The 27,934-nt window shown below is 45.1% G+C and overlaps 6 protein-coding genes across 6 annotated transcripts; 1 reads left to right on the top strand and 5 right to left on the bottom strand.

The window, feature by feature from the left end:
* Nucleotides 1-718: 718 nt before the first annotated feature.
* On the bottom strand, nucleotides 719-1,838 carry LOC147977385 (cytokinin riboside 5'-monophosphate phosphoribohydrolase LOG3-like). Its single transcript, XM_087519314.1, has one exon. It carries the CDS (start codon nucleotides 1,691-1,693, stop codon nucleotides 956-958), a length of 738 nt encoding a protein of 245 aa, XP_087375440.1. The 5' UTR covers nucleotides 1,694-1,838; the 3' UTR covers nucleotides 719-955.
* A 5,869-nt stretch (nucleotides 1,839-7,707) lies between these two features.
* LOC125529585 (F-box only protein) lies at nucleotides 7,708-8,384 on the top strand. The gene is made up of 2 exons (XM_048693991.2): nucleotides 7,708-7,948; nucleotides 8,028-8,384. The coding sequence occupies exons 1-2, from the start codon at nucleotides 7,794-7,796 to the stop codon at nucleotides 8,152-8,154; spliced, it is 282 nt and encodes a 93-aa protein (XP_048549948.2). The 5' UTR covers nucleotides 7,708-7,793; the 3' UTR covers nucleotides 8,155-8,384.
* A 209-nt stretch (nucleotides 8,385-8,593) lies between these two features.
* On the bottom strand, nucleotides 8,594-13,071 carry LOC125529586 (receptor-like protein EIX2). Its single transcript, XM_087519313.1, has one exon. The coding sequence runs from the start codon at nucleotides 11,893-11,895 to the stop codon at nucleotides 8,992-8,994; it is 2,904 nt and encodes a 967-aa protein (XP_087375439.1). The 5' UTR covers nucleotides 11,896-13,071; the 3' UTR covers nucleotides 8,594-8,991.
* A 2,373-nt stretch (nucleotides 13,072-15,444) lies between these two features.
* Nucleotides 15,445-18,416, bottom strand: LOC125529587 (receptor-like protein EIX2). Its single transcript, XM_087521149.1, is given in 3 exon segments — nucleotides 15,445-15,899; nucleotides 15,902-18,334; nucleotides 18,404-18,416. Coding segments are annotated over 3 exon segments (2,757 nt in total). The 3' UTR covers nucleotides 15,445-15,588.
* On the bottom strand, nucleotides 18,223-21,979 carry LOC147977384 (receptor-like protein EIX1). Its single transcript, XM_087519312.1, has one exon. It carries the CDS (start codon nucleotides 21,977-21,979, stop codon nucleotides 19,028-19,030), a length of 2,952 nt encoding a protein of 983 aa, XP_087375438.1. The 3' UTR covers nucleotides 18,223-19,027.
* A 1,643-nt stretch (nucleotides 21,980-23,622) lies between these two features.
* Nucleotides 23,623-25,874, bottom strand: LOC147977383 (receptor-like protein EIX2). The gene has a single exon (XM_087521148.1). It carries the CDS (start codon nucleotides 25,872-25,874, stop codon nucleotides 23,871-23,873), a length of 2,004 nt encoding a protein of 667 aa, XP_087377274.1. The 3' UTR covers nucleotides 23,623-23,870.
* Nucleotides 25,875-27,934: the final 2,060 nt, after the last annotated feature.

The raw sequence follows: 27,934 nt of genomic DNA, 5'->3' as shown, positions 1-27,934 counted from the left end.
CGGCGGAGCTTCAGAGTTAGCGGGTGCACGATGATGACATTGTATCGGCAGTGTTGCGCGGCATGGGTGACGTCAGGAGGCTTCAGCCAATGACTTGAAATGCAGATATTTTTAGGTGGGGATCGTGGGCCTCCCAATTTTGGAGACCTCAAAAAACTTATTTGGTGACCGGGGGGGGGGGGGGGGGGGGGGGGGGCTTGTTAGCTAGCTAGCTAGCAAGAGGATAATTGATGAGAAAAATGGGTGAGGGTGACTTGAGTAGTGAGCATTGTCAATCATTCTTTGTCTATTGTGTTGGTTGTGGATAGTACTTGGTTGGTTTCTGCCGGCCTATCCTCCACAGCACCAGGTCCCGGCCACTAGTGCTGGTTCCACGGTGGTGCATCCACGTGCCTGAATTGGCCACCTCACACACGCACACCCATGCAGCCAAGATGCAAATTGCAGAGGGAAAGAGAGGACAGATGGACATGGATGTGAATGGATCGACCTCACTTGTCCCCTTCACAACTTTTCCGATGGTTGGGGAGGCCACATCCATCGTCAATCCTCTCATCTTTTTGCAGTTCAATCAATCAATCATGTTGTTGTTGTTGTTGTTGTTGTGGATCCAAATCATGTCAAACCCCAAATGGAAATGGGCATCCCTCCCCAGAAATGGGAACCGAAGACACATAAACAGCACAAGTAGAATGAAAGTCAGCCAAGCACAAGCACAAGAACATAAAAGTATTTTTGCATACATACTCCAGCCTTACGGGCCACAGAATGATATATGAGATCTAATTGATTAATCCATCCAAGATATCTAAAGTATTTACAGAGTATATATATACGGATGATGAATATCTATGTTTGGTTGGATGGTAATGGATATATGATCTACTATCTGATATGTGTGTGTTTGTCAACTAATCTTGGTGGTTGATGGTGAGTTGATCCGGCCGCCGCCCGGCTAGCGGGAGATGTCCGGCTTGGGAGGCGAGCAGGCCATGGTGTCCACCGACGACTCCCAGCTGAGCTTCACGCCTCCGCCGTCGTGGTGCGCCGGCGCGTAGTCCTCCAGCGCGGCGAGCAGCTCGCCGGGCGTGGGCGCGGCGACGATGATGCGCCTTGCCGCCGGCGACACGAACCCCTCGTCCACCGCCCTGTCGATGAAGTCCAGCAGCGAGTCGTAGTACCCCTCCACGTTCAGCAGGCCCACGGGCTTGTCGTGGATGCCGAGCTGCGCCCAGGTGATGACCTCCAGCAGCTCCTCCAGCGTGCCGTAGCCGCCGGGGAGCGCCACGAAGGCGTCGGCGCGGCGGGCCATCTCGGCCTTGCGCTGGTGCATGCCGGACACGGCCTTCACCTCCTCCCCGCCGGGCGTCTCGCCGATGAGCTCCCGCGGGAGGACCGACCGGGGGACCACGCCCGTGACGCGCCCGCCGCCGCCGTGCACCGCGCGGGACACCAGGCCCATGAGCCCGACGCTGCCGCCGCCGTACACGAGGTCGATGCCGCGCTCCACCAGCTGCTGCCCGAGCTGCACGGCGGCCAGCTGGTACGCCGGCTTCCTCCCCGGGCTGCTCCCGCAGAACACGCACACCCGCCGGAACCGCGACGGCAGCTTCTTGCTCGACGGCGCAGGCTTGGGCGACGTGGCCAGCGCCACCGTGGTCGTGGACGTCGGCGCCTCCTCCAGCTGCTCCATGTCTATCTGCCTCTCTCGGTCGATCGACGGTGGCAGAGAATCTAGCTAGGGGAATGTATATGTGCCGGCCGGGAGGGGGAGGAGAGGTAGCCCGGCCGGTGTGGGCACGTATATATAGCCTACTGTTGTGTTGCGTTGCGTTGCGTTGGTCTTGGTCTTCTTCCTCCTCCTCCTAGCTGCTTGGATAGTAGGGACTATATAATAATTAGTATCTCTTAATCTTCATCTACTATAGTTGATTGATTAACAATTTGTTGCTAATTAAGCTGTGGGCATTAGCTATTGTTGGCTGGAGAGAAGATTCTGGGCGATCTCCTCTCGTGGCTTCGTCTACCTTCTCTCCTCCGAGTCAACCAGTTTGATTATATCAATCTCTCATGTGCTATACATGTTCCTACTTGCATATTAACAAAGCCATTTGTTACTTCTTTGTAACGCAAACGCAAATGCTCATACATACGCACATACATTTATATTACTATTAACCTGACCCCTATGAACAAAGACATTAGTTAGTTTCTTCTTCCAAATCCATGAAGCAACTGATCTCTTTAGCTGTTCATCTTCATCTACTACCAAGGCAAGGAATGAAGAGATACGGAGCACGTACTACATCTTATCTGTATAAATCTACCTGCCGTTGTTTGGTCCAGGGACGGACACGAGGGTGCTGGATAAACGTGTACGTACGTACACACACATGCGTCTGTGTACACAGGTAGTGCACTTAAGACTCTGAGGTGGCGCCGGTGGTCCCACATGTCCACTTGTGCCAGTACCACTCCACCTGTCCACATGTGGACCCATCATTTTCACTAATTTAATCCACGGCATGGGCCGACTATTATCTGTACATTTCTCCACAACTTCTATTTATTTTTTTTTGTAAAATTTGTCACCATCCACTCGTTGAAGCGCCATCAATGGTTAACGGTTTAGCGGGAAAACCAGAAGATTAGCCACTGGATTGCTTTCACCGACATGTCGATTATAAGGTCCCATTGAATTGTCACGATAGTAGCTCACCACATAGGACATGATCCTGAGGTGCGAGAAGGAAGATCCCTGATCGATCTAGACCAACGGTTGTGCAGCCCAACCGGGCAAAGCCGGCTCTTTGCCGGTAGCTCCTTATCCCTTGGGTGCTTCTTGTCTGGCTCTTGCCTTCATTGTCCCTCACATATGACTCCCCCTCCTCGCACTACTATACTTGTCATCTATCTCTCTCCTTCTTCGTCCATTTGGAAAAACCAAGAAACATGGGATGTTGACAAGTGAGAAGTTCGCTGCCGAACATTTTGCTGAATGACAAACTACGACGATATGTGTCAACAAGTTGGGCTGGTGTTTCCTTTCTTCCCGGGAAAGAATGAAAGGCTCCTAGGCGTTCAGGATTTGTCTACCTCCCGCCGCCGGCGCCACCGATCTACCTCGTCTCGTGTGGCCTTAGGACCATGGAAACATGGTGGATCCTGGCCCTTGCCGGTGGGAGGGTTCCATCTTCAATTTAGGTGTTTTTTTTGTTTGTTTTGGATTTGTGTCCTGCTCGCGAAGGCGAGTCGGCAGCAACTCTCTGAAGATAGAATAAGGTGCTCCCCGCCCCGTGTCTCGACAATGCGTCTTGCGTCGTCGGAGGGCGTGTGGAGGTGTGTCTTCGACGGAACTCACGGGATTCGGTCGGTGTTTGTTTTCAGTGGATTTGTGTGGATATATTCTTCGTTTGTCTGCGTTCATGTGTTTACAGGCCGGATCCTTCTGATATATGATTCTATTCATCGGTGGCGGTTGTTGTTCTGGTGCGCTGGTCCATTGTGGCCTCAGTACAACGACTTTCCGACTATGTACTGTAATAAGGTATGCCTGGCTCCGATGAGGGAGGGGCGATGACGGCGGCGCGCCTTCGGCTCGCTCCTCCACTGCTTGTAGTCGTCGTTAGATGGTCTACGAACATGGATGTAATTTTTATTACTTCTCATTCTTCTTTATACTGCCATGATGTTTGATGAATAGATCCAAACTTTTTCCTAAAAGAAATACCAAATTACGATGGTGGAGATGTTAGTAGAGAAGCAAGGAGCGGAGTCGAGAATTTGCACGAGCATAGGGTTGCCGAACTTGCACTTAACCAGGGGCATGTTCTTAATTAAAAGAACCAAATAATAATGCTTAATTACGCATAGTGCTGTATCCATCAGGTGCAAAAAATTTCCACGCTACTTTCCGGCGATTGGATGGACGAATTTTAACCAGACAAGAAAAGGTCGACAGCCTCGACTGTCCTGTCTTGATGTGGTACACTGCCATGCAGGGCGAGTCAAGCCCAGCTGTGGGTCCCAATTTTTTTACACAGGAAAATATTAGCATGTGCTCCGACAGGCCAAACAGTTAGTGAGAAAGAATGAAAAGAAAGAAATAAAAAAAAGTTGGAGCTGAGCTGAGCTGCAGCTGTAGAGGGGACATTCTACTGCAGCTCAATTATTTGGGTGTCTAGAAATACTAACATACTAAAAACCGGGACACGTGGCACACTCCCAATGGGATCCCAGTGTACCGTCCCAGAACTCACTATCCAATCGATGTAAGCCATGATGTCACTCCTCTCCCTCTCTCTTTTCAGTTCTCGATCTGCTGATGTCGTGGGGGAATCGGGCCAAATTACGCGGTTTCCCTCTTGCTGTTTTCTATACAATCTATCTACTAGGACAACATAAATTATAACCTTAATCATGCATGCTAAACAAGTTTTCCCATAATTTCTGCAAATTATGTGTATATACAAGCCGGTCTCCGTCAATTACAGGCGTAAGTACGTGTGCTTAGGGAGGCGTGGAACACGAACATGTGGTTGTAGAAGATTTGTTAATCATACGGGAGTTCGATCTTAGGTGATGGAAGCACAGATATGATCTTAGTGTTGCAAAAACACAGTCACTAATTGGTGGACGGTTTTGTCGGAGGGATTGTTTTCATTTCGGTGCTTGCCAAATGCATGACAGGTTGTTGAGAAATCTATGAAAAGAACATGAGTAAATCATCTGTTTTTACTTGTAATTTATGCATACAGACCGACGTCTGGCTGTAAAGATTGTTAATCGTGGGTGCCTGATTTTGGGTGCTGCAAGCATGATCTCCAGCTAGGTCCCATTTGTATCTGGAAAACCCAGTAACTAATCGGTGGACGGTTAGCGATGTCGTCATCTATGGTAATAATAACAATCAAAACATCGTGCTTTGTCGGAGGAACTGTTTTAGTTGTGCTCTCGCAGGACGCGTGATGTATTGTTAATCATATGTGCCATAGTAATTAATGAACTAAACCCGGTCAGATAGCAAGGCACCATATATTATCTTAATGGATCCCTCGTCAAAGATCCCATTCCTGCTGGTGTCTTTCGACGATTACTGCTCGATGCCTACTACCCCTGCAGATAGAGGAGCTAGATATATAGTTGGATTAATCAGCTCAATAATGCAAACAACCTGGCTAGTAGTGGCCTATGCGATCCACACACTTGGATACATGGTTAATATCCTTCTTCTTTTCTGTAGAGGTGGAGACGATTAAGGAGCAGAACGACATAGACGAATGGCACATCAAAGTCAGCTATATGTGTTGCTAGCTACTCCCTCCGTTCCGATTTACTCGTCGTGGTTTTAGTTCAAATGGAGAGGCAATCCAACAGGCATGGATCCATCCCATCAAGAACCTCAGTATATTCATTCTGTCGATCCAGGAAAAGGGATCCAAATAAAAACGACCACTCATATATTAAGAGCTAGCATATCCAACAACATCTAGATTAAAAACAAAGAAGCAAACAGTTGGATTTAAAATGTGGTGTGAGAGAGGACATAGGCCCATGGGAACAGGATCGATCCTTAGTGTCGACCTCTTGTTAATTATGCATATGGACCGGGTCTCCGTCGATTCTAGACGGTTGACTGTAAAGATTGTTAGTCGTGGGTGCCTGATCTTGGATGATGGAAGCTTGATCTCTGGCCAGCTAGCTCCCATTTGTATTGGCAAATCCAGTCACCAACTAGTGGACGGTTAGCGATGTCGTCGTCTATGGCAATAACAATAACACCATCGTGCTTTGTCGGAGGAACTGCTTTAGTTCTGAGCTCGCGGGACGCGTGATGTGTTGTTAATCATATGTGTGACAGTCATTAATGGGCTAAAACCCGGTCGGATAGCAAGGCAACATTGCTTAGTTAATTCAACTGCTTGTCAAAGATTCCATTCCTGCTGGTGCCTGAGATGATTACTATAGAGGAGCTAACTAGTGGGATTAATCAGCTCAATAATGCAACAACCTGGCCTACGCAATCCAGACACTTGAATTCTCCTTTAGATAGACAGAGACGATCAAGGAGTAGAGCAACGTTGGATGGATCAAAGTCAGCTAAATTCATGGCTACAAGATGGCAGAGAAGGGAGGGCAATCCAACATGAGTCCATCCCATCAAGAATATCTTCGTGTATTCTCCCATCCAAGGGAATGGGAACCGAATAATAACGACCCTTCATATGCAAGAGCTAGAATCTCCAACAACATTTAGATTTAGATTTATCTTAATAAACAAGCATTTTGATTTAAAATTGTGCGAGTGAGAACATACACCCATCCCATGGGATCCCAGTGCATCGCTCCACTGGCATCAATCTCCCCATCCAATCGGCGTCATAAAGTTGTGATGTCACTCCTCTCCCTATTTCCCTCTTGTCGTTCTGATCTAATTTATCTATAGGACATACATAAATAATCCTTGATAAATCACACATGTTGAACAAGTTTGTTTCAATCTACCTTGTTTTGCAAATTATGTATATACATGAGCCGATCTCTGTCAATTCTAGACGTATCTATATATGCTTATGAGGGGCATCTAACACGGATCTAAATATATACAGCTGTCAAAGTTATTAATCGTGGGCGCTTGGTCTCAGGTGATGGAAGACGACCTCCGGTCCGCTCCCATTTGTATTTGGGAAATTCAGTCACCAATTGTTGGACCGTTAGTGATGTCATCGTCTATGGTGGTAATAAAAGTAATAAACACCTTAATGCAACCATGCATTTGAAGGTTGTCGTCATCTGTTTTCACATTCATACGAACGCTAGGGTCGAGAGCACATGACTGTGGTCGCATAGGCTGAAGCGTTGTGATCAAAAGGTCCACACTAGTTTGTGGTGTGATTATCTCTCTTCTCACTTTCTACGTGACGCTGCAAAACTGCTGTGACGTTATGAAATTATCCTGGTGGGAGCCTCCCCTAAAAGCTTGAAACACCGAGAAGTTTTGTCGGAGAAAAATCTTTAGTTGTGTGTGCGTGATGTGTTGTCAATCATATGTGCCTTCAATTGTAATGAATGACCTAGTTAAGCTCGGCCAGGTCTCAAGGCACCATACCTTGATGAACTAAGCAATTCCCCGTCAACAATTCCATTCATGCTGGTTTCTTTGATGATTACGGGATCCGTACAGCTCCTAGTGGGATTAATCAGCTGAATAATGCAATAACCTGGCCAGTAGTGGCCTCGGCAAAAGGCAATCCAAGCACTCAGATAATGGCCATCCCTTTTCCTTTGTTGGACAGTTAGAAAGAGGGCATGCAACATGGATCAAAGTCAAACGAGCTAGCACAAGGGGCGGACAAAGGGGGAGCGAAATGCCACAAATTTTGATGGATGGATGCTGATCCATGAAAGGGAGATGGAACAAATAATGTGAAGGAACAAATAATGTAAGGAGAGATAGTGAAGGTCCTTTTTACATCAGCGACCTTAATAAGTTTGTAAGAATGGACTTAGTTGCCTTATTTTTTTTATTTTTCGAGGGGACCTCAGTGGCTAATTTTGTTTTCAGGAAAAAAATTTGAGTGAAATATTGTTTTCAGGAATGAAAGTAGTCGTTGGATGAGCTGATCCGCGGGCCCATCATCCCGTGTGCTCATAAGGTGGGCCATGACCATACCATGGTGGCCCACACCAAGATGGGCGAGGCCGGCCCGGAAACCTCGAAGAGGCAGGCTTCCCATCATTTCCTCTCAACAAAAAAAAAGTATTTCCGAGAGAAGAATCGGGAGAAGTGACCGATGGAGAAAGACACGGCGGCGGCGGCGACGGCGACGGCGGCGACGAGGGTCTGCCGGCGGTGCAAAGCGAAGTACTCGCCGTCGGGAAACACGCCGCAGTCCTGCAGGTTCCACCCCTCATACTTCGTCTGCCGCCGCCACGACGACCAGAAGAGGTAGCCACTCCGATCCCCACTCTTCCATCACCAATCCGCTAGATCGGCCTGGCGATTGACCACGGCGACGGCTGTGCAGGTACTACGAGCTCAAGGAGGGCGAACCGCCGTACGCCGCCAAGTTCTACGACTGCTGCGGCGCCGAGGACCCCGCCACCGCAGGCTGCGCCACCGGATTCCACCTCTCCTACGACGACCCCGAGTGATTAGCCAACCAACTACTAGTACGCTTGCTTGTTCATCTCCTCTGAAGCAAACGCAGTGTTCTGTTACTTTGTACAATCAGCAGAGCAAACACCCTGTTAGTCATCTGGATTGTGTGTATAAATCAGGGTTCAGAATATAATCCGATCCTGTAGTATCAGTGTTCAGAATAAAATCGTCAGAATGAATTCTGGCTGCGAGCAATAATTCAGATAAGGAGCGTTTGCATTAATTCATAACAAATTTGCTTGTCTCCAGATGTCTGAAACCTGTAAGAAAATTCTCTAGTGAAGGAATTGCGTGTGTGCGCAGTATAGTGTGCCATGAATGAAAGGATAAAATCCTTTCCTTTTTTGTTTGACAACCTTTGCACAGACTAAATTCTGGCCGTCAGAAATCCTAGTCCTGTTTGAATAAACATGATGAATTGGATTCAGAGCTAAGAATGGGATGTGGCAAAAGAGTTTATCTGAAGAAGTTTGAACCATGTATAATATTTTTGCAGTGAAAAGTCTGAACCCTATACATTGTTTCTCTAGTGAAGAAACTGCATTTGCGCCCAGTGTAGTCTATCGAATGAAAGAATCGAGCCTTGCTTTGTGTGTGCACTGGTTAATTCAGTCATTGACAAACACACTCCTGCAACAGGGGCCTTGGTGTGGCCCCTGGCATTAATTATTAATAACAAATCAACTTTACATATATCCAAACCCTAGTCTACAACACAAGCCACAAATATGTACTGTATATGTGAACTATATGAGTACAATACTGTAACAACATTGATACATGGTAAAATCTGCACACTCAAATGATAGCAAATGGAGAACCAAAGCAAGCTAGTGAGTGGTCTCAGCTTCTGCGCCTTTTTCTCTTGTCCAGGAAGCCCAGGTTAGAACCACTTGCACATATACCCGGTCATACAAGCTGTCGCAAACCGAGTACCAATAAACCGTCCATTTTCTCTTGAACAGGAAGGTGCAGAAGACCACCCAGATACCCATAGCGATGAAAAACGATGCCAGGTCATTTAAATCACCATGGTGTTCTGGAGTAGATGGAATTGGCTCTGGTTGCGGACATTTACGCGAGATAGGTGGACCGCAGAGGCCTGGGTTGCCAACATAAATATATTCTGGGTCCTCAAGTGTCCGCAGTTGATCTCCTGATGGCACCTCTCCTGTCAGGTTGTTATATGACAGGTTCAAGCGGCTTAATGATGTAAGAGCCGACAAGCTTGCAGGGATTTCACCAGACAGCCTATTGTGCGATAGGTCCAGCGACTCCACTTGCGCCAAGGCGCCAATATTTTCCGGAATTTTTCCACTGAAGATGTTCCATGATAGGTTCAGGCTCTTCAATTCAACAAGCACGCTGATATCTTTGGGAATATCACCAATAAGATTATTACATGATAAATCAAGGTTCACCATGTATATGACCTCTCCTGTATATAATCTCTCTTGACCCTTTGTGACAACCGTGAAATTCTCGGTATAGGTGACCAATTCATTAGGGCCATGCTCCCATTCATCATTGAAGCCAAAAGCACGATGTAATGCATCACCACCATCATCATAATTATCTCTTGTTGCTATCATCCCTTTGCAGTTAACAATAGGTTTTGGTATGTTACCAGTTATATTATTGTAGGCAAGGTCCAAATACTGAAGCTTGACTAGCTTCGTCAGCTCCCCTGGAATGTGACCACAGAACATGTTTGATCGTAGTCGTAAGAAAGCCAACTGTGGCAATTTCTCCTGAAACCATGTTGGCAAAGTTCCAACGAAATGGTTGTGTGCAAGATCAAGAAAGACGAGTTCTTGGCAGTGTTGGAGAAATGAAGGAAATTCACCGGAGAGATTGTTGTTTCTTAAGCTTAGATTAAGAATACTCATACTGGTCATGTTTGTTGTGGATGTATTAGTAGAGCAATCAGGAATTGGTCCATTTAGCTTATTCCCGGAGATATCCAATAGTATTAGTGATCTCATTTTGCAAAATGAAGAGGGAATGGTGCCAGATATGGAGTTATCAAATAAAACTAGTTTCATTAGATTCGGCGTTCCAAAATCTAATGGTAGTGGTCCATCTAATTTATTTCTACTAAGATCCAAGTCACTTAGACTAATGGGAAGCTTAGGTATTGTGCCATTGAACTGGTTAGAACCAAGATCAATTGCGGTTGCTCCCATAAATTCTATTGTAGATGGAAGAGAACCACTAATTTTGTTATGTCCCATTTTTAGAGTGTACAATGTAGAAGCTGTTATCCAAAACCAATCTGGAACCGTGTCAGATATGCTTATGTTTGAGATATCAAGATTGTCTAGACTAGTTAGCCATCGAAGCCACGGTGGAAATTTAGGCCCGAGAAGGCATGACCGAAGTTCAATATTTGTTAGACTTGAAGGAGGAACCCATGTCGAATTCACTGTCAGGGTTAAGGAATTATCAGAGAGCCACAACCACTCCAAGCTTTCTAGTCCTGATAAATGACCTTCATGTATGAAACCATCCAAGTTGTTGTAGCCCAGGTCTAGGTAAGTTATCTTTCTGAGCTCTCCTATCCAGAGTGGCATACGACCAATGAGCTTGTTACGACTGATATCAAGGTAGATCAAATTGTTTAACGGTTCTAGTTTGGTTGGTAGTCTCCCTGTCAAGTTGCTGGAAGCTAGAGACAAGTATGTCAACTTATTCCATGAACAACTAGGCAAACGCTGGAAGAATTTTGTTATACTTCCATTGATGTTGGTTTCATGTACAAAGAACTCTTCCAAGCTACATATGTTCTTCAGGTTTGATGGTATCATGCCAACTAGGTTATTCGATGATAAATCAAGCTTTACTATGGAAGTCATATTACCAATCTCGTCCGGAAATTGGCCATAGAAACCATTCAATGAGATATATAGATACTTGAGGCTAGTCAAATCCCAAAACCAGTTGCGTGCGATATGTGTATGGAAGCCATTGGCGGAAAGGTCAAGGGTTTCGAGAAAAGTCAGATTTGAAAGCTGAAGTGAAGCAGAGCTAGTTCTAAGATTGCAATTGATAAGATGAAGAACCTTTAGAGATGGAAGCATGTTCACCACCGGAAGCCAGTGAACAATTGCACTGAGGTTCGTGCCGCTCAGGTCCAGGTGCACAAGGGAAGTTAACTGTGACAACCAGGTGATATCCATAGAGTATGTGCCATTGAAATATTCCGGGTTGAGATTTAAGTATTGTAAGTTGGAGAGATTACCCAGCTGCGGTGGTATCCTTCCTATGAAGCTTAAACTCGATAGGTCGATGTATCTCAACTTGTGGAGAGAGCCCAAGAACTCCGGCACTTGCACCCCATAGAACCCATTGCAGCTAAGATCAAGATACTGTAGATGTCGTAGACCAAGCAAAGAGGAGCTGATGTTGCCTCCTAGCACTTGCGTCCACGCATCGCTGTTGGGGTCACAACCATGGCCCTGGAGATCGAGCTTGACGACATGGCTGTTTCTGGTGCTGCAGTGGACGCCCTTCCATTTGCAACACTCATCACCCTTCCATGATGAAAGGAGGTATGCAGGGTCGGAGAGGCCTGCTTTGAAGCCGAGAAGCGCGGACCTCTCACTAGCAATACAGCTTGTGACCGTATGGTTTGGATGTATGTGAGAAGATGGCTGTACAAAGCTCTTGCCTATGGTGAACAAGAGAAGTGCACCAAATATCACTATGTGGATGGAGAGTAGAACCTTGTCCATTGGTGCTTTTGCAATGGATCTATGTTCTTCCTGCTATACGATGCAAACTCCGTTTCTTTAAGTATAGTGTAACTGAGATTCCTGCGACACTGACCTGACAGAAATGTGACTACCCCTGGAGAAGAAATTTGAACCGGTGAAAAGGACACTGGTGGCCGTTTTAGATTGTATTCTGTTCACATGGTCACGAAGTTGCCTTTCTTTTTCTTGGAGTACTGATTGATGGAAGTAATGAGCGCAACAGCATGCTTCTTCTGTTCAGAGAGTACCGTTGATATGGTTTCCAATATGCATATTAGATCACTATTTTTTTAGATATTTAAGTAGAAGTTTTTATATTCTATATTCATGACAAACTTGCTAATATATGTTTCATCTTGTCAATCTAATTTGTCTGTGCATATTAGTATATAGTCACATTTAGAAAAGCTCAACTGCATAGTAACATAGGAGTAGTTTGTATCTTTTAGTTTTTCATATTATGCAAGTAGGTCTGTATATTAGTACCGACTAGCGAGCACAGGAATGACGACATGGATCTGATGACTTGGAATTCCAAACGACCGAGACATCAATTAATTGACTCAAAATGATGGTAAGGTGTCACCAAAAGTGCCTTGCCAGATGCGTCGCTTTCGTCCCCTTCTATTCTTCCCATGCACCGCACCATACCAACAAAGGCAGAATTTGTGTGTTTGAAAGCGTCTGAACCCTTGGTATTATTTGTTTCTCTGGTAAATAAATTGTGTCTGAACGCAGCATGTCTGAACCCTGAGCATTATTTGTTTCTCCGCTGAGCGAATTGTGTCTGGACGCAGAAAGTGAAAGCATCAAATTGAGTGATTCAGATCAATTCTTGCATTGTACGCCTGTAAGTTCGGCCATTGTGGCTTGTTGGTTGGGGGTAATTCCTATCTATTAGTATAGTCAAGTTAGAAAAGCTTGACCGCATACTGACATAGTTGGTGTCTTCTAATTTTTCAGAATATCCAAGCATACTGATAGAAGGACTAACGAGTACAGGGGAACGATGACTTGACTTCCAAACGATTGAGGCATGAATTGACTCAAATGGATGGAAAGGTGACACCGTAAGCGCGTTGCCAACTGCGTCATTCTCACCTTCGTCGGTTCTTCCCGTGCACCGCACAGTACCCGATGAGGTGAAATTGGTTTGTCTGAAAACGTCTGAACCCGGGACGACGACTTTGGTCAGATGACTTGGAATTCCAGGCGATTGAGGCATCAATTGACTCAAATGGATGGTAAGGTGTCACGGAAAGCGCCTTCCAGATGCGTTGTTTTCGCCCCGGCCCGCGCACGGCACCGTATGCGACAAGGCAAAATTGGTTTGTGTGAAAACTTGTGAACCCCGAGCATTGTTTGTTCCTCTTGTGAATATAAATTATGTCTGAACGCAGCAAGTGAAAGCATCAAGTTGAGTGATGCAGACCAATTCTTCTGCCTGTGATGGATCTACAAGTCCAGTGTCATGGCCGTCTCCTCTGAAACAAAAGCGGTATTCCGCCTGTGTGAAAACTGAAAGGAAAGTTTGAACCCTGTCAGTCATCTGGACTGTGTGTAGAAATCAGGGTTCAGAATAAAATCCTATCGTGTAATATTACTTGTGTTCGGCACCCTGTAATATCAGGGTTCAGAATAAAATCGTCAGAACAAATTCTGGCTGTGTGCAATCCTACCTGAACAGACAAGCTGCATTTGCGTTCAGGCAATGTTCCCTGTCTGCAGAAGTCTGAAACCTTGTACTCCCTCTGTAAAGAAATATAAAAGTGTTTAGATCACTTCTTGTACTCTTTTGTGTTTCGCACCCTTTTGCAAGGCCTGAAGAACACACCTATCCTACCCTGTCATAAACTCTGGCTGTCATGCGTAAATCCTACTCCTATCTGAACACACCTGATAAATTGGAAATCAGTTTGTCTGCTCCCATTATAGTGCATCGAGTGGAAGCATCGACCATTAATTGCTTTGTGTGTGTGAAGAGGAGGCCGGAGGCTGCTGCCTGTGGCTGTTGCTCAACACCAGTTAATTCAGGCCTTGACACACACCCGGAATAATGAGGGCGACCGAGGACCCCGAGTGAAGAGCCAACTACTAGTACGCTTGCTTGTTCCTCTCTTCTTCAGCCAACGCAGTGTTCTGTTACTTATTTTGTACAGTTAGTAGAGCAAACACCCTGTTAGTCATCTGGATTCTGTGTAGAAATCAGGGTTCAGAATAAAATCACTTGCGTTCAGAGTAAAATTGTCAGAATGAATTATGGCTGTGAGCAATCCTAGTCCTACACCCCTTCTCCTTCTTCCTGAACAGACAAGGAGCGTTTGCAATCGTCAGAATGAATTATGGCAATCCCGCTTGTCTGAAAAAAGTCCGAAATGTTAAAATTCACGCGTCCGTGCAGTATGGTGTGTCGACTGAAAGGTTAAAAATCCTTTCTGTAGTATTACTACTTGTGTTTGACAATTGACACCCTTTGCACAGACTAAATTCTGGCTGTCGGATTTAATTAAAATGATGAATTGGAATCAGAGCTTAGAATGGGATCTGGCAAGAGAGTTTGTCTGAACAAGTTTGAACCATGTATAATATTTCTCCAGTGAAAAGTGTGAAGCCTGTACGTTGTTACTCTAGTGAAGATACTGCGCCACCGCCTTCCACCTCTCCTACGACAACCCCGAGTAAAGAGCCAACTAGTACTACGCTTATCTGGTCGTCTTCTGTCAGTGCCTCCTCTATAACAAACGCAGTGTTCTACTCCCTCCGTTCCAAAAATAGATGACTCAACTTTGTATTAAATTTAGTGCAAAGTTAGTATAAAGTTGGGTCATCTATTGTGTACATTCAATCAAACACCGTGCAAGTGATCTCGATTGTGTGAAGAAATCAAACAGTCTAATCAACATAATAAATCCTGTCATGCAGTAGTCTCACTTGTGTTGCACTCTTTGCACAAACTTATTTGTGGCTCATTCAGGCAAGTTAGTCTGTACCTGCGGCTGTACTATATCTGATACTCAAGTACTTGCGGCCGCGCACAGTATAGTGCATCGAGTGAAATAATCGACGAAGTACAATCACTTGTGTTTGACAACCCTTTGCACATACTTAATTGTGGCTCATTCAGGCAAGTTACTCTGTACTTGTGGCTGTACTATATCTGAAACTGAAGTACTTGCGGCTGCACCCAGTATAGTGCATCGAGTGAAAATAATCGACGAAGTAAAATCACTTGTGTTTGACACCCTTTGCACATACTTAATTATGGCTGTCAAAAATCCTAGCCCTATTTGAACAGACATGTTGGGTTGGATACAGAGCTCCAGAACAAGATGTGGCAAAACTAGTTTGTCTGGAAAACTCTGAACCCCTTGCATTGTTTCTTTAGGGAAGAATCTGTGTTTGTGCCCAGTATATAGGCTTTGCTGCTGCCTGTGGCTGCTCACGTTATACAGCTTTCGTGGCTTATAACAACTTCACACATTGACACACACACACACCCGGAACAGGGGACTTGGTGCTGCCCCTGGCATTATTCATTGCGCATCAACTTACATATCCAAACCTTACTCTACAACATAATCCTCAAATTTATATATCTGTGAACAGAACTTGATAACAATGATACATGTGAAGCCACACATTCTACATATTACTAAATGAAGAACCAGAGAGCTAGTTGTCACTCTCAGCTTCTGCAATTGTTTCCCTTGTCCAGGAAGCCCAGGTAATGACCACCAGCACAAAGACCCAGTCATAAAACTTGTCGCATACGGAGTACCACTTAACTTTCCATTTCCTCTTGAACAAGAAGGTGCAGAAGACTACCCAGAGGCCCATTACATGTCCAGAACCCATAGCGATGAAAAACGATGCCACATCGTTTAAATCTTCATGGTGTTCTTGAGTAGCTGGAACTTGCTCGGGATTTGAACATTTCTGCGGGAGTGGAGGACCACAAAGGCCTGGATTGCCAATATAAATATATTCTGCAGTTGATTCCCTGATGGCACCTCACCTTTCAGGTTGTTGTAGGACAGGTTCAACCGACTCAATGATGTCAGAGCCGATAGACTTGCAGGGATTTCAGCAGTCAAATCATTGTGTGACAGGTCGAGTGACTCCACTTGCACCAAGGCACCTATATTCACAGGAATTTTTCCACTGAAGGTGTTCCATGATAAGTTCAGGTTCTTCAATGCGACAAGAGTGCTGATTTCTTTAGGAATATCTCCAGTAAGATTATTGCATGATAAATCAAGATTCACCATATATACGATCTCTCCTGTATATAACCTCTCTTGTCCCTTTGTGACTACTGTGGAATTCTCGGTATAGGTGACATAATCATTAGGACCAATTGACAATCCATAATTGAAAGCAGTTTGAAATGCAGCATCATCATCGGTATCATCATCGTCATATCTCACTCTTGTTAATATCATCCCTTTGGAGTTAACAATAGATTTTGGTATGCTCCCTGTTATGCTATTGTAGGCAAGGTCCAAATATTGAAGATCAACTAGCTTCAATAGATCCTCTGGGATGTTACCAGAAAACATATTCGACCACAGTCGTAAGAAAGCCAAATATGGCAATTTCTCTCCAATCCATGTAGGCAAAGTCCCAAAGAAATGGTTATGTGCAAGATCAAGAAAGACGAGTCGTTGGCAGTATTGGAGAAATGAAGGAAATTCACCTGAGAGGTTGTTGTTTCTCAAGCTCAGATTAAGAATATTCGTTAGGTCAGTTGTGGATGGATCAGCTGAGCAGTTGGGAATCAGCCCGGTTAGATTATTTTTGGACATATCCAACAAACGCAGTGATCGCAGCTTGCACAAAGAAGAAGGAATGGCGCCAGTGATGGAATTGTCAAATAGAATAAGTTTTGTTAGACCGGGTGCTCCTAAGTCTAATGGTAGTGGCCCATCTAAATTATTTCTACTAAGATCCAAGTCGGTTAGACCAATGGGAAGCTTAGGTATTGCGCCATTGAACTGGTTGGAACCAAGATCAATTGCAGTCGCTCTCATGAATTCCATTGTAGATGGTAAATAGCCACAAATTTTGTTCCTTCTCATATTCAGAGTGTACAACGTGGAAGCAGTTATCCAAAACCAATCTGGAACTGTGTCGGATATGCTTGTGTTTGAGATATCAAGATAGTCTAGACGTGTTAGCCATCGAAGCCATGATGGAAATCTAGGCCCGACAACGCATGAGCATAGTCCAATATGTGTTAGGTTGGAAGGAGGAACCCACATCAATTTCACTGTAAGGGCTATAGAATTATTGGACAACAACAACCTCTCCAAGCTTTCTAGGCCTGATAAATGACCTTCACCTATGAAGCCATCCAGGTTATTGTAGCTCAGGTCCAGTTCAATTAGCTTTGTGAGCTTTCCTATCCATACTGGAACATGACCGGTGAGCTTATTACCACTGAGATCAAGCCTTACCAGGTTCCTTAAGGGTTCTAGTTTGGTTGGCAGGCTTCCTATCAAATTGGTTGAAGGTAGATATAGGAGTGACAACTTATCCCATGAACAACTAGGCAAGCGTAGGAAGAATTCTGTTATGCTGCCATTGATGTTGTTTCCACCTATACCGAATACTTCCAAGCTACATTCATTCTTCAGGTTTGATGGTATCATGCCCACAAGATTATTCGAGGATAAATCAAGCGTTACTATGGAGGTTAAATTACCTATTTCGTCTGGGAAGTGGCCATAGAAACCATTCATTGAGATATCTAGATACTTAAGGCTAGTTGAACCCCAAAACCAGTTAGGTGTGATATGTGTGTGGAAGCTATTGCTGGAAAGGTCAAGTGTTTCAAGAGAAGTCAGATTTGAAAGCTGAAGTGAACTAGAGCTAGTTCTAAGATTGCAAACGCTAAGACGAAGAACTTTCAGAGATGAAAGCATGTTCACTACCGGAACCCAGTGAAGAATTGTACTGAGGTTCACGTAGCTCAGGTCCAGGTGCTCAAGGTAAGTTAACTGTGACAACCAGGTGATATCTGTGGAGTATGGGGGAGTACCCTCTGAGGCGTGGTCCAAGTATTGTAAGTCGGAGAGATTACCCAGCTGCGGTGGTATCCTTCCAGTGAAGCTTGAACTTGATAGGTCGATATACCTCAACTTGTGGAGAGCACCTAGGAACTCCGGTACTTGCACCCCATCAAACCAATTGCAACTGAGGTCGAGATACTGTAAATGTTGTAGACCTAGCAACGAGGAGCTAATGTTGCCTCCTAGCCCTGGCGTCCTTGTCTCGTCGATGAAGTCACAACCATAGCCCCGGAGATCGAGCTTGACAACATGGCTGTTTCTGTTGCTACAATGGACGCCCTTCCATTTGCAGCAGTCATGACCCTGATTAATAATACACTTCCTTTCTCCCTGATAAAAATCCTGTCCTGTGATAAATCAATTGTTTACAATACTCTTGCAGTCTTAATTCTGGATGCGGGCAATCCTGGTCCTACCTGAATCAGACATTGTGCATTTGTCTGAAAAAGTCTGAACCCTGTGCAGTGTTTCTCTAGTGAAGAAACCGTGTCTGTGCCCAGTATAGTGCAATAAAATCCTTCGTTGTAATATCACCTGTGTTTGGCACCCTTTGCACATACTAAATTCTCGCCATTAGAAATCCATGTCCTATCTGAATAAACATGATGAATTGAATTCGGAGCTTAGAATGAGATGTGTGGCGAGTTAGCTTGTCTGAAGAAGTTTGAACCATGTATAATGTTTCTCTAGTGAAAAATCTGAACCCTGTACTTGTTTCTCATGTGAAGAAACTGCATCCATGCCCAACGTGAAAGAATAGAGCTTTGCTTTGTGTGTGCACGGGAGGCTGAGGGCGTTCAAGTTCAACTTATGACTTTTGGCCACCAGTTATTTCTACACATCGACAAACACACATCCGAAACAGGGGATTTGTTGCTGCCCCTGGCATTATTCATTACACATCAACTTAACATACCCAAACCTTAGTTTACACGGCATAATCTTCAAACATGTATCTCTGAACTGTACTAGTACAATACTTACGATACATGGTAAAATCCCCACACTCTGCTTAGTACCAAACGGAGAACCAGAGCGATCTAGCGATCGGTTTTGGCTTCTGCAGTTTTTTCTCTTGCCCAAGAAGCCCAGGTAACGGCCACTCGTACATAGACCCAATCATACAAGCTGTCGCAGACCAAGTACCAATTAAATCTCCATTTCCTCTTGAACAAGAAGATGCAGAAAACTACCCAGAGACCCATTACATATCCAGAACCCATAGCGATGAAGATGAATTCCACGTCGGTTACGTCTTCATGGTGTTCTCGAGTAGCTGTAATTGGCTTGGGTTGTGAACAATTCTGCGAGAGAGGAGGTCCACAAAGGCCTGAGTTACCAATGTAAATATATTCTGGATCCTCGAGTGTTTGAAGTTGATCCCCAGATGGTACCTCTCCCATCAGGTTGTTATAGGACAGGTTCAACCGACTTAATGACGTAAGAGCTGATAAGCTTGGAGGGATTTCACCAGACAACTCATTGTGTGATAGGTCGAGTGACTCCACTTGCACCAAGGCACCAATATTCTCTGGAATTTTTCCACTGAATGTGTTCCATGATAAATTCAGGTTCTTCAATTTGACAAGAGTGCTGATTTCTTCTGGAACATCACCACTAATATTATTACAGGATAAATCAAGATTCACCATATACATGATCTCTCCTGTATATAATCTCTCTTGACCCTTTGTGACTACCATGACATTGTCGGTATAGGTGAAATCATTCAGGCCAATTGACCATCCATAACCGAGAGCACTATAAACTGCATAATTATAATCATCTCTTGTTGCTATCATCCCTTTGCAGTCAACAATAGATTTTGCTATGCTCCCTGTTAAGTTATTGTAGGCAAGATCCAAATGCTGAAGATTAACTAGCTTTGTGAGCTCCTCTGGAATGTGACCATAAAACATATTTGATCGCAGCCGTAAGAAAGCCAAATATGGCAATTTCTCCTGAATCCATGTTGGCAAAGTCCCAAAGAAATGGTTGTGTGAAAGATCAAGAAAAATGAGTTTTTGGCAGTATTGGAGAAATGAGGGGAATCCACCCGAGAGGTTGTTGTTTCTGAGGCTTAGATTAAGAATATTAAGACTATTCATGTTATTTTTGGATGTAGAACAATCAGGCATTGTTCCGGTTAGCTTATTTTTGGACATGTCCAACAGAAGTAGTGATCTCAGTTTGCACAACGAAGAGGGAATGGAGCCAGAGATGGAGTTGTCAAATAGAATGAGTGTTACAAGCCTCGGTGCTCCGAAGTCTAATGGTAATGGCCCAACTAAATTATTTCCACTAAGATACAAATCCGTCAGGTTAATGGGAAGCTTAGGTATTGGACCATTGAACTGGTTAGAACTGAGATCAATTGCAGTTGCTCTCATAAATTCCATTGTAGATGGTAAATAACCGCTAATATTGTTATGTCGCATGTTTAGAGTTTTCACTGTGGAAGCCATCGTCCAAAACCAATCCGGCACCGTGTCAGATATGCTCGTGTTTGAGATATCAAGATTGTCTAGATGTGTTAGCCATCTTAGCCACAATGGAAATTTAGGCCCAAGAAGGCATGACCGAAGTGCAATATTTGTTAGATTGGAAGGAGGAACCCATGTGGAGTTCATTGTGAGGGCTAAGTAATTATTAGACAACCATAAATACTCCAAGCTTTCTAGTCCTGATAGATGACCTTCATGTATGAAGCCTTCCAGTTTATTGTCGCTCAGGTCCAATTTAATTAACTTTGTGAACCTTCCTATCAATAGGGGCACATGACCAGTGAGCTTGTTCATACCAAGATAAAGGTTCCTCAGATTGCTTGAGGGTTCTAATTTGGTTGGTCGGATTCTTGTGAAATTGTTGGAAGGTTGATGCATGTATTTCAACTTATTCCTTGAGCAACTAGGCAAGCGTAGGAAGAACTCTGTTATGCTTCCACTCATGCTGTTGTTACCTACATCAAATTCTTCCAAGCTACATAGGTTCTTCAGGTTTGATGGTATCATGCCCACAAGGTAATTTGATCCTAAATCAAGTTCTACTATGGAGGTCAGATTACCTATCTCGTCCGGAAGTTGGCCATAGAAACCATTGCCTCTAATATCTAGATACTTGAGGCTAGTTAAACCCCAAAACCAGTTGGGTGTGATGTGTCTAGGGAAGCTATTGTAGCAAAGGGCAAGTGTTTCAAGAGATGTCAGGTTTGAAAGTGGAAGTGAAGCAGGGCTAGTTCTAAGATCGCAACTTCTAAGAGAAAGAACGTTCAGAGATGGAAGCATGGCCACAACCGGAAGCCAGTGAACAATTGTACTGAGGTTTGTGCCGCTCAGGTCCAGGTACTCGAGGGAAGTTAACTTTGACAACCAGGTGATATCCTTGGAGTATGTGCCAGCACCATAGGCGAGATTTAAGTATCGTAAGTTGGAGAGATTACCCAGCTGCGGCGGTATCCTTCCAATGAAGCTTGAGTACGACAGGTCGATGTACATCAACTTGTGGAGAGAACCAAGGAACTCAGGTACTTGCACCCCATAGAACCCATTGCAACTAAGGTCGAGATACTGTAGATGTCGCAGGCCAAGCACCGAGGAGCTAATGTTTCCTCCTAGCACCTGCCATCTCACATCTCTGGGGAAGTCGTCACAACCAAAGCCCCAGAGATCGAGCTCGACGACATGGCTGTTTCTGCTGCTGCAAATAACGCCCTCCCATTTGCAGCAGTCATCACCCTTCCATGATGAAAGGAGGTTTCGAGGGTCCAAGAGGCCTGCTTTGAAGCCAATGAGCGCAGACCTCTCATCGGCGATACAGCCGGTGGCCGTGTCGTTTGCATGGGAAGATGATGGGGATGACGATGATGACTCTACAAAGCCATTTCCTTTGATGAGCAAGAGAAGGGCACCTAGTAGCACTATGTGGATTTTGGAGAGTAGGAGCTTCTCCATCGGTGCTTTTTCCATGGATCTACGCTCTTCTTGCTGTAGCATACACACGCCATTTGTTTGTTATATATATACAGTCGGTATTATTCTACAATATACGTTTTCATTTTCTCCAAGAAAAATGAAGGAAAATCTCGAAGTGTCATATTATAGAGATTTCTGTGATGCTGACCTGCCATATAAATGTGAGGACAGCTTAGAGGAAAGTTTTCTACAGGTGAAAAGGATACTGTCGGTCATTCTAGACCGAATTCCGTCCAGGTTCAGAAAATGTACGTTCTCTCTTTTTCTTTTAAGATACTCCAGTCTCCAAGCATTTCCAAATCACCGAGACTGCTGACTGAATGAGGAGCACAGCAAACGACGACCTGGGTATGATGACTTGGAATTCCAGGCATCAAGGTTGTTTTCGCGTTGCCGTATACGGCAGGGCCTCGGGCCATGTCTTCTGGGAAGTGAATGAAAGCATCAGAGCCACATCCGTACCTCAAGGTGAGTGACGCAGATCATATCCTCTCGAATTATTTGTGCAGAACGAATGAGCTCACCAGAAAATCGCCATTTCTTTTGCGGTTCAATGCTTGCGAAGTTGCGATTACGATGGATGTGCTCAATCAGTCAAGCATGCAATTTCCGTGGCATGTGCGCAACGTACCACTTTGATTCTGAGTTTCAGGAACCTGCTATTTACAACGACAAACCAACGTTGACTGATGAACTGTCATTCACTCACTCACTTGCAGGCCGAACAAGGAATGAAACCGGACGGTAGGTACTAGGAGCTCAAGGAGGGCGATACGCCGTACATGACCAGGTTCTACGACTGCTGCTGCGCTGAGGACCCTGACGCCCCCATCTTCCACCTCTCCTACGTCGCCCCCGAGTAGCCAACCAACCACAGTAGTACGCTTGATTCTGTCACTATGTACAGTAGAGCAAACACCCTGCCAGTCATATGGGTTGTTTGATGAAATTAAACAAACCAATCAACATAATAAAAATCCCATCCTGTAACACCAATTGTGTTTGACACTCTTGCACAAACTAAATTTTTTCTGAGAGTAATCCTAGTCCTATCTTTCTGAACAAACATGGTGACTATACATTATTTCAGTAAAATTTGTTTGACTGAACAAGTCTGAAACCTGTACTAGTGTCAGCGCCCAGTATAATGTATCGAGTGATATGATCTTCAAAATAAAACCGTTTTGCTACAATTTCCTTTGTGTTTGACACTCTTTTACATAGTATATTCTGTCTCTCGGAAATCCTAGTCCTATCTGAACAGACACCAGAGATATGGGTTGGATTCAGAGATATGGCAAATTAGTTCACATGAAGAAGTCTGGACCCTGTATGATGTTTCTCTAGTGACGAAATCACGTCCGCGCCCGGCATAGTTCATCGATAGAAAGAATCAACATAATAAAATCCTACACTGTAATATCACTTGTGCAGAGTAAATTCTCTATGTCAGAAATCTTAGCCGGAGTCACATGTGGTAAATTAGTTTCTGAAAAAGTCTGAGCGCCGAGACCCCGTGCGTTGTTTCCCTAGGGAAGAAAATGTGTTCCGCGCCCAGTATAGTGCAGCAAATGAAAGTGTCGAGTTAGGTTTGCGTGCGCACACCCAGCCAAAGGCTGCTGCCTGTGGCTGTTCACTTTATACAACCTTAATTTGTGGTACTAGCTTAAATCTTTGGCACGCACGCTGACACCTGTTGCAAACTTTGGCCACCAGTTAACTTCACAGATTGACACACACAGCCGGAACAGGGGACTTGGTGCTGCCCCTGGCATTATTCATTACACATCAACTTTACATGCCCAATCCTTGTTCTACGGCATAATCCTCAAATACATATCTGTGAAAAATAGTAGTACAATACTATAAATCCCCACACTCTACATGGTAGAAAATGGAGAACCAGCCTGAGCTAGTGATCGTTCTCAGCTTCTGCGTTTTTTCTTTCTTTCCAGGAAGCCCATGTAACGGCCACTTGCACATAGACCCAATCGCACAACCTGTCCCAGATGGAGTACCACTTAACTCTCCACTTCCTCTTGAACAAGAAGGCGCAAAAGACTACCCAGAGACCCATTACATATCCAGAACCCATAGCGATGAAAAACGATACCTCATCGTTTAAATCTTCATGCTGCTCTCGAGTAGCTGGGATTGGCTCGGTTTGTGAGCATTTCTGCGAGAGAGGAGGGCCGCAGAGGCCTGGGTTGCCAACATAAATATATTCTGGTTCCTCAAGTGTTTGCAATTGATCTCCTGATGGTACCTCTCCAGTCAGGTTGTTATAGGATAGGTTCAACCGACTTAATGATGTGAGAGCCGATAAGCTTGCAGGGATTTCACCGGACAATTTATTATGTGATAAGTCCAGTGACTCCACTTGCACCAAGGCACCAATATTCTCAGGAATTTTTCCACTCAAGTTGTTCCATGATAAGTTCAGGTTCTTCAGTTTGACAAGAGTGTCAATTTCCTTAGGGATGTCTCCAATAAGATTATTACAAGATAAATCAAAATTCACCATATATATGATCTCTCCTGTATATAATCTCTCTTGACCCTTTGTGACTACCGTTAAATTCTCGGTATAAGTGACCAAGTCATTAAGACCATCTGTACCTCTAAAAGAGAAAGCACCGTTGTAATAACCATCACTCATTGTTATCATTCCTTTGCAGTGAATGATAGATCTTGGTATGATCCCCGTTATATTATTGTCGGCAAGGTCCAAATACTGAAGATTAACTAGCTTTGTAAGATCCTCTGGAATTTGACCGTAAAACATATTCGATCGCAATCGTAAGAAAGCCAAATTTGGCAATTTCTCATGAATCCAGGCTGGCAATGTCCCAGAGAAATGGTTGTGTGCAAGATCAAGAAAGACGAGTTGTTGGCAGTATTGAAGAAATGAAGGAAATTCACCCGAGAGGTTGTTGTTTCTCAAGCTTAGATTTGTAATGCCCATGCTTGTCATGTTTGTTGTGGATTTTTCATCAGAGCAATCTGGAATTGGTCCAGTTAGCTTATTTTCGGAGATATCCAAGAGACCTAAGGATTGTTGTTTGCAAAAAGAAGAGGGGATGGTGCCTGATATGGAGTTGTCAAATAAAATAAGTGTGTATAGACGATACAATGCTCCAAAGTCTGGAAGTGGCCCATCTAAATTATTTCTACTAAGATCCAAATTTTGCAGACCAGTGGGAAGCTTAGGTATTGGGCCATTGAACTGGTTAGAACCGAGATCAATTGAAACTGCTGTTGTCATAAATTCTATTGTGGATGGTAGAGTACCCCTAATTTTGTTATCTCGCATATCCACAGCCTCTGCTGTGGAAGCTATTCTCCAAAACCAATCTGGCATGTTGTCGGATATGCTTGTATTTGACATATCAAGATTGCCTAGACGTGTTACCCTTGGAAGCCATGATGGAAATTTAGGCCCGAGAAGGCATGACTTAAGTCCAATATCTGTTAGATTGGAAGGAGGAATCCATGTCGAGTTCATTCTGAAGGCTATGGAGTTACCAGACAGCCACAATGTCTCCAAGCTTTTCAGGCCTGAGAAATGAACTTCATGTACAAAACCATCTAGCATATTTTTTCTCATGTCCAAAATAGTTAGCTTTGTGAGCTCTCCTATCCAGAGTGGCACAGGACCAGTAAGCTTGTTACTACCGAGATCAAGGTAGATCAGATTGCTAAAGGGTTCTAGTTTGGTTGGTAGTCGTCCTGTCAAATTGCAGGAAGGTAGAGATATGTATGTCAACTTATTCCATGAACAACTAGGCAAGTGTTTGAATAATTCTGTTATGCTCCCATTGATGTTGTTTTCATCTAAATAGAATTCTTCCAAGCTACATAGGTTCTTTAGGTTTGATGGTATCATTCGACAGGTGAAAAGGATACTGTTGGCCATTCTAGGCCGAATTCCCGTCCAGGTTCAGCGAGTGTAGGTCCTCTCTTTTTCTTCAAAGATACTCTATTCTCCAAGCATTTCCAAATGACTGAGACTGGTGACTGAATGAGGAGCACAGCAAACGACGACCTCAGTATGATGACTTGGAATTCCAGGCATCAAGGTTGTTCTCGCGTTGCCGTATACCGCAGGGCCTCCGGTCTTATCTTCTGGGAAATGAATGAAAGCATCAGAACCACATACATACCTCAAGGTGAGTGATGCAGATCATATCCTCTCGAATTATTTGTGCAGATCATAATTTGTTTTGCGGTTCAATTAATGGTTGCCAACTTGGGACACAATCAATCAAGCATGTAATTTCCGTGCCATGTACCCAGCGTACCACTTCGATTCTGAATTTCAGGAACCTGCTATTTGCAAGAACACAGGAAAGATGATTTAATGATTTTTCATTCACTCACTCACTTGCTGGTCAGGTGAGACAGCCGGCAGGCCGAACAAGGAATGAAAACCAGACCATATGAGGAGATTCAACTATGGACCTGTTCCTTAACCACGTGGGCGGCAAGGTGGTGAACAGGTGCAGATACTATGAGCTCAAAGACGGCGCCCCGCCCTACATCGACAAGTTGTACACCTGCTGTGGCGCCGACGCATGCGACGCCACTGGTTTTCGGCGTTCATCTTGCCAGTGACCAGCCTGCCGTTGCATGTGCTCAGCTTCAGGAAAAAACACGAAGTGCACTTCTAGTCTCTGTCTCTGTACGGAAAAGCAAATGCACGCTGCCAGTCAAGTTGATTATGTGAACAAAACAATCCAATCGACAAAACAAAATCCCATAGCACAACATATATCTCTTGTCCTTGACACTTTTGCACAATCTTAAGTCTACCTGTCATTTTATCCAATACCAGACGGAGAGGTTCTGAATTTTGGAGAAGACTTGTTATTATTCCTTTTGTTTGATAGTAAAACCCGAGGTGCACAATGAGCTTACACATGATACCCATCAGGCACCGGTGGTTGGACTCGCAGCCGCAGAAAAAGGCCATCATGCAAGGACCTGTTCATCGATCACAGCGATAACAGGTAATGGAGTAGATGGAATTGGCTCTGGTTGTGAACATATATCCGAGAGCAGTATGTTAGAGCATCTCCAGCAGTTCGGCCCCTAAGGATGCCGAAAAAGAGCCACCTGGGACCGAACCGGCGTTTCTTGGCACGTGGGGCGATTGCGTTCCCAGTTGTCGCCCCCAGGTCGCCGCCAAAATCGCATAAACTCAGCGATCTTTTATAGAAATTTATACGAACTCGGCGACCTGGCACAAACTCGGCGATATTTTATAGAAATTTGTACAAACCAGATAAACATGCAAACTACGCCTAAACTACACCTATTACTACGTCGCGGCCGCCGCCCGCCTTCTACATGTCGAGGAGCTTGTAGAAACGGGTGTAGTCATCGCCGCCATCGTCGTCGTCGTCGTGCGCCCCGGCGGAGCCGCCGCCGTCCCTGTTGTACCCCTGGTCAGGGTCGCCGACGCGCGCGGGGTTGGAAGGACCGGCCTCGTCCTCCTGGTCGCTGTCGAGGACGACGACGACGCCCTCCTCGCGTCCGCGGCGCGCGGCCTGACGCCGGGCCTGGAGCACCTACTCGCGGACGTAGTCGTCCCGCGCCCACTTGAGGGCGGCCTCGTCGGCGGCGGCCATCTCCGCGTGCTCCGGCTTCACGGGGAGCAGCCCCAGCTCGGTCTTCGGCCGAACCATGCGGAGAGAGCGCGGGGAGGGGCGGGCGCCCTCGTTGATGACGATGCGCCGCTACGGGTGCGGCGACGTAGTGGCGTCTCCTCCTCCGGCTCCGGCTTGACGGGGTGGAGCGCCGGCGAGCCAGAGGAGAGCGAGCCGGTGCCCGACGAGGAGGACGTCCACGGCTCCATTCGCCGCGGTGTCCAGGAGCTGCCATGGTGGCGAGAGAACGACAGGCGCGTCGGGTACTCGAGGCGTGGCATGTTGCCGGTCTCGATGTGGTCGAGGACGGCCTCGAGGGTGCGGCCCG

This window comes from Triticum urartu, chromosome 4A, assembly GCF_056163025.1.
Source record: "Triticum urartu cultivar PI428250 chromosome 4A, HENAU_Tu73, whole genome shotgun sequence".
Taxonomy (NCBI): Eukaryota; Viridiplantae; Streptophyta; class Magnoliopsida; order Poales; family Poaceae; genus Triticum; species Triticum urartu.
The sequence above is the reverse complement of the archived record's forward strand: the minus strand, read 5'-3'. Positions and strand labels throughout refer to the sequence as shown.

What these genes read in the sequence shown, in the direction of transcription:
- LOC147977385 (XM_087519314.1), bottom strand. Translation starts at nt 1,693, where the DNA reads ATGGAGCAGCTGGAGGAGGCGCCGACGTCCACGACCACGGTGGCGCTG.
- LOC125529585 (XM_048693991.2), top strand. Translation starts at nt 7,794, where the DNA reads ATGGAGAAAGACACGGCGGCGGCGGCGACGGCGACGGCGGCGACGAGG. An exon ending in CGCCACGACGACCAGAAGAG is followed by an intron (nt 7,949 to 8,027) that starts GTAGCCACTCCG and finishes ACGGCTGTGCAG; the next exon opens with GTACTACGAGCTCAAGGAGG.
- LOC125529586 (XM_087519313.1), bottom strand. Translation starts at nt 11,895, where the DNA reads ATGGACAAGGTTCTACTCTCCATCCACATAGTGATATTTGGTGCACTT.
- LOC147977384 (XM_087519312.1), bottom strand. Translation starts at nt 21,979, where the DNA reads ATGCTACAGCAAGAAGAGCGTAGATCCATGGAAAAAGCACCGATGGAG.
- LOC147977383 (XM_087521148.1), bottom strand. Translation starts at nt 25,874, where the DNA reads ATGGCCAACAGTATCCTTTTCACCTGTCGAATGATACCATCAAACCTA.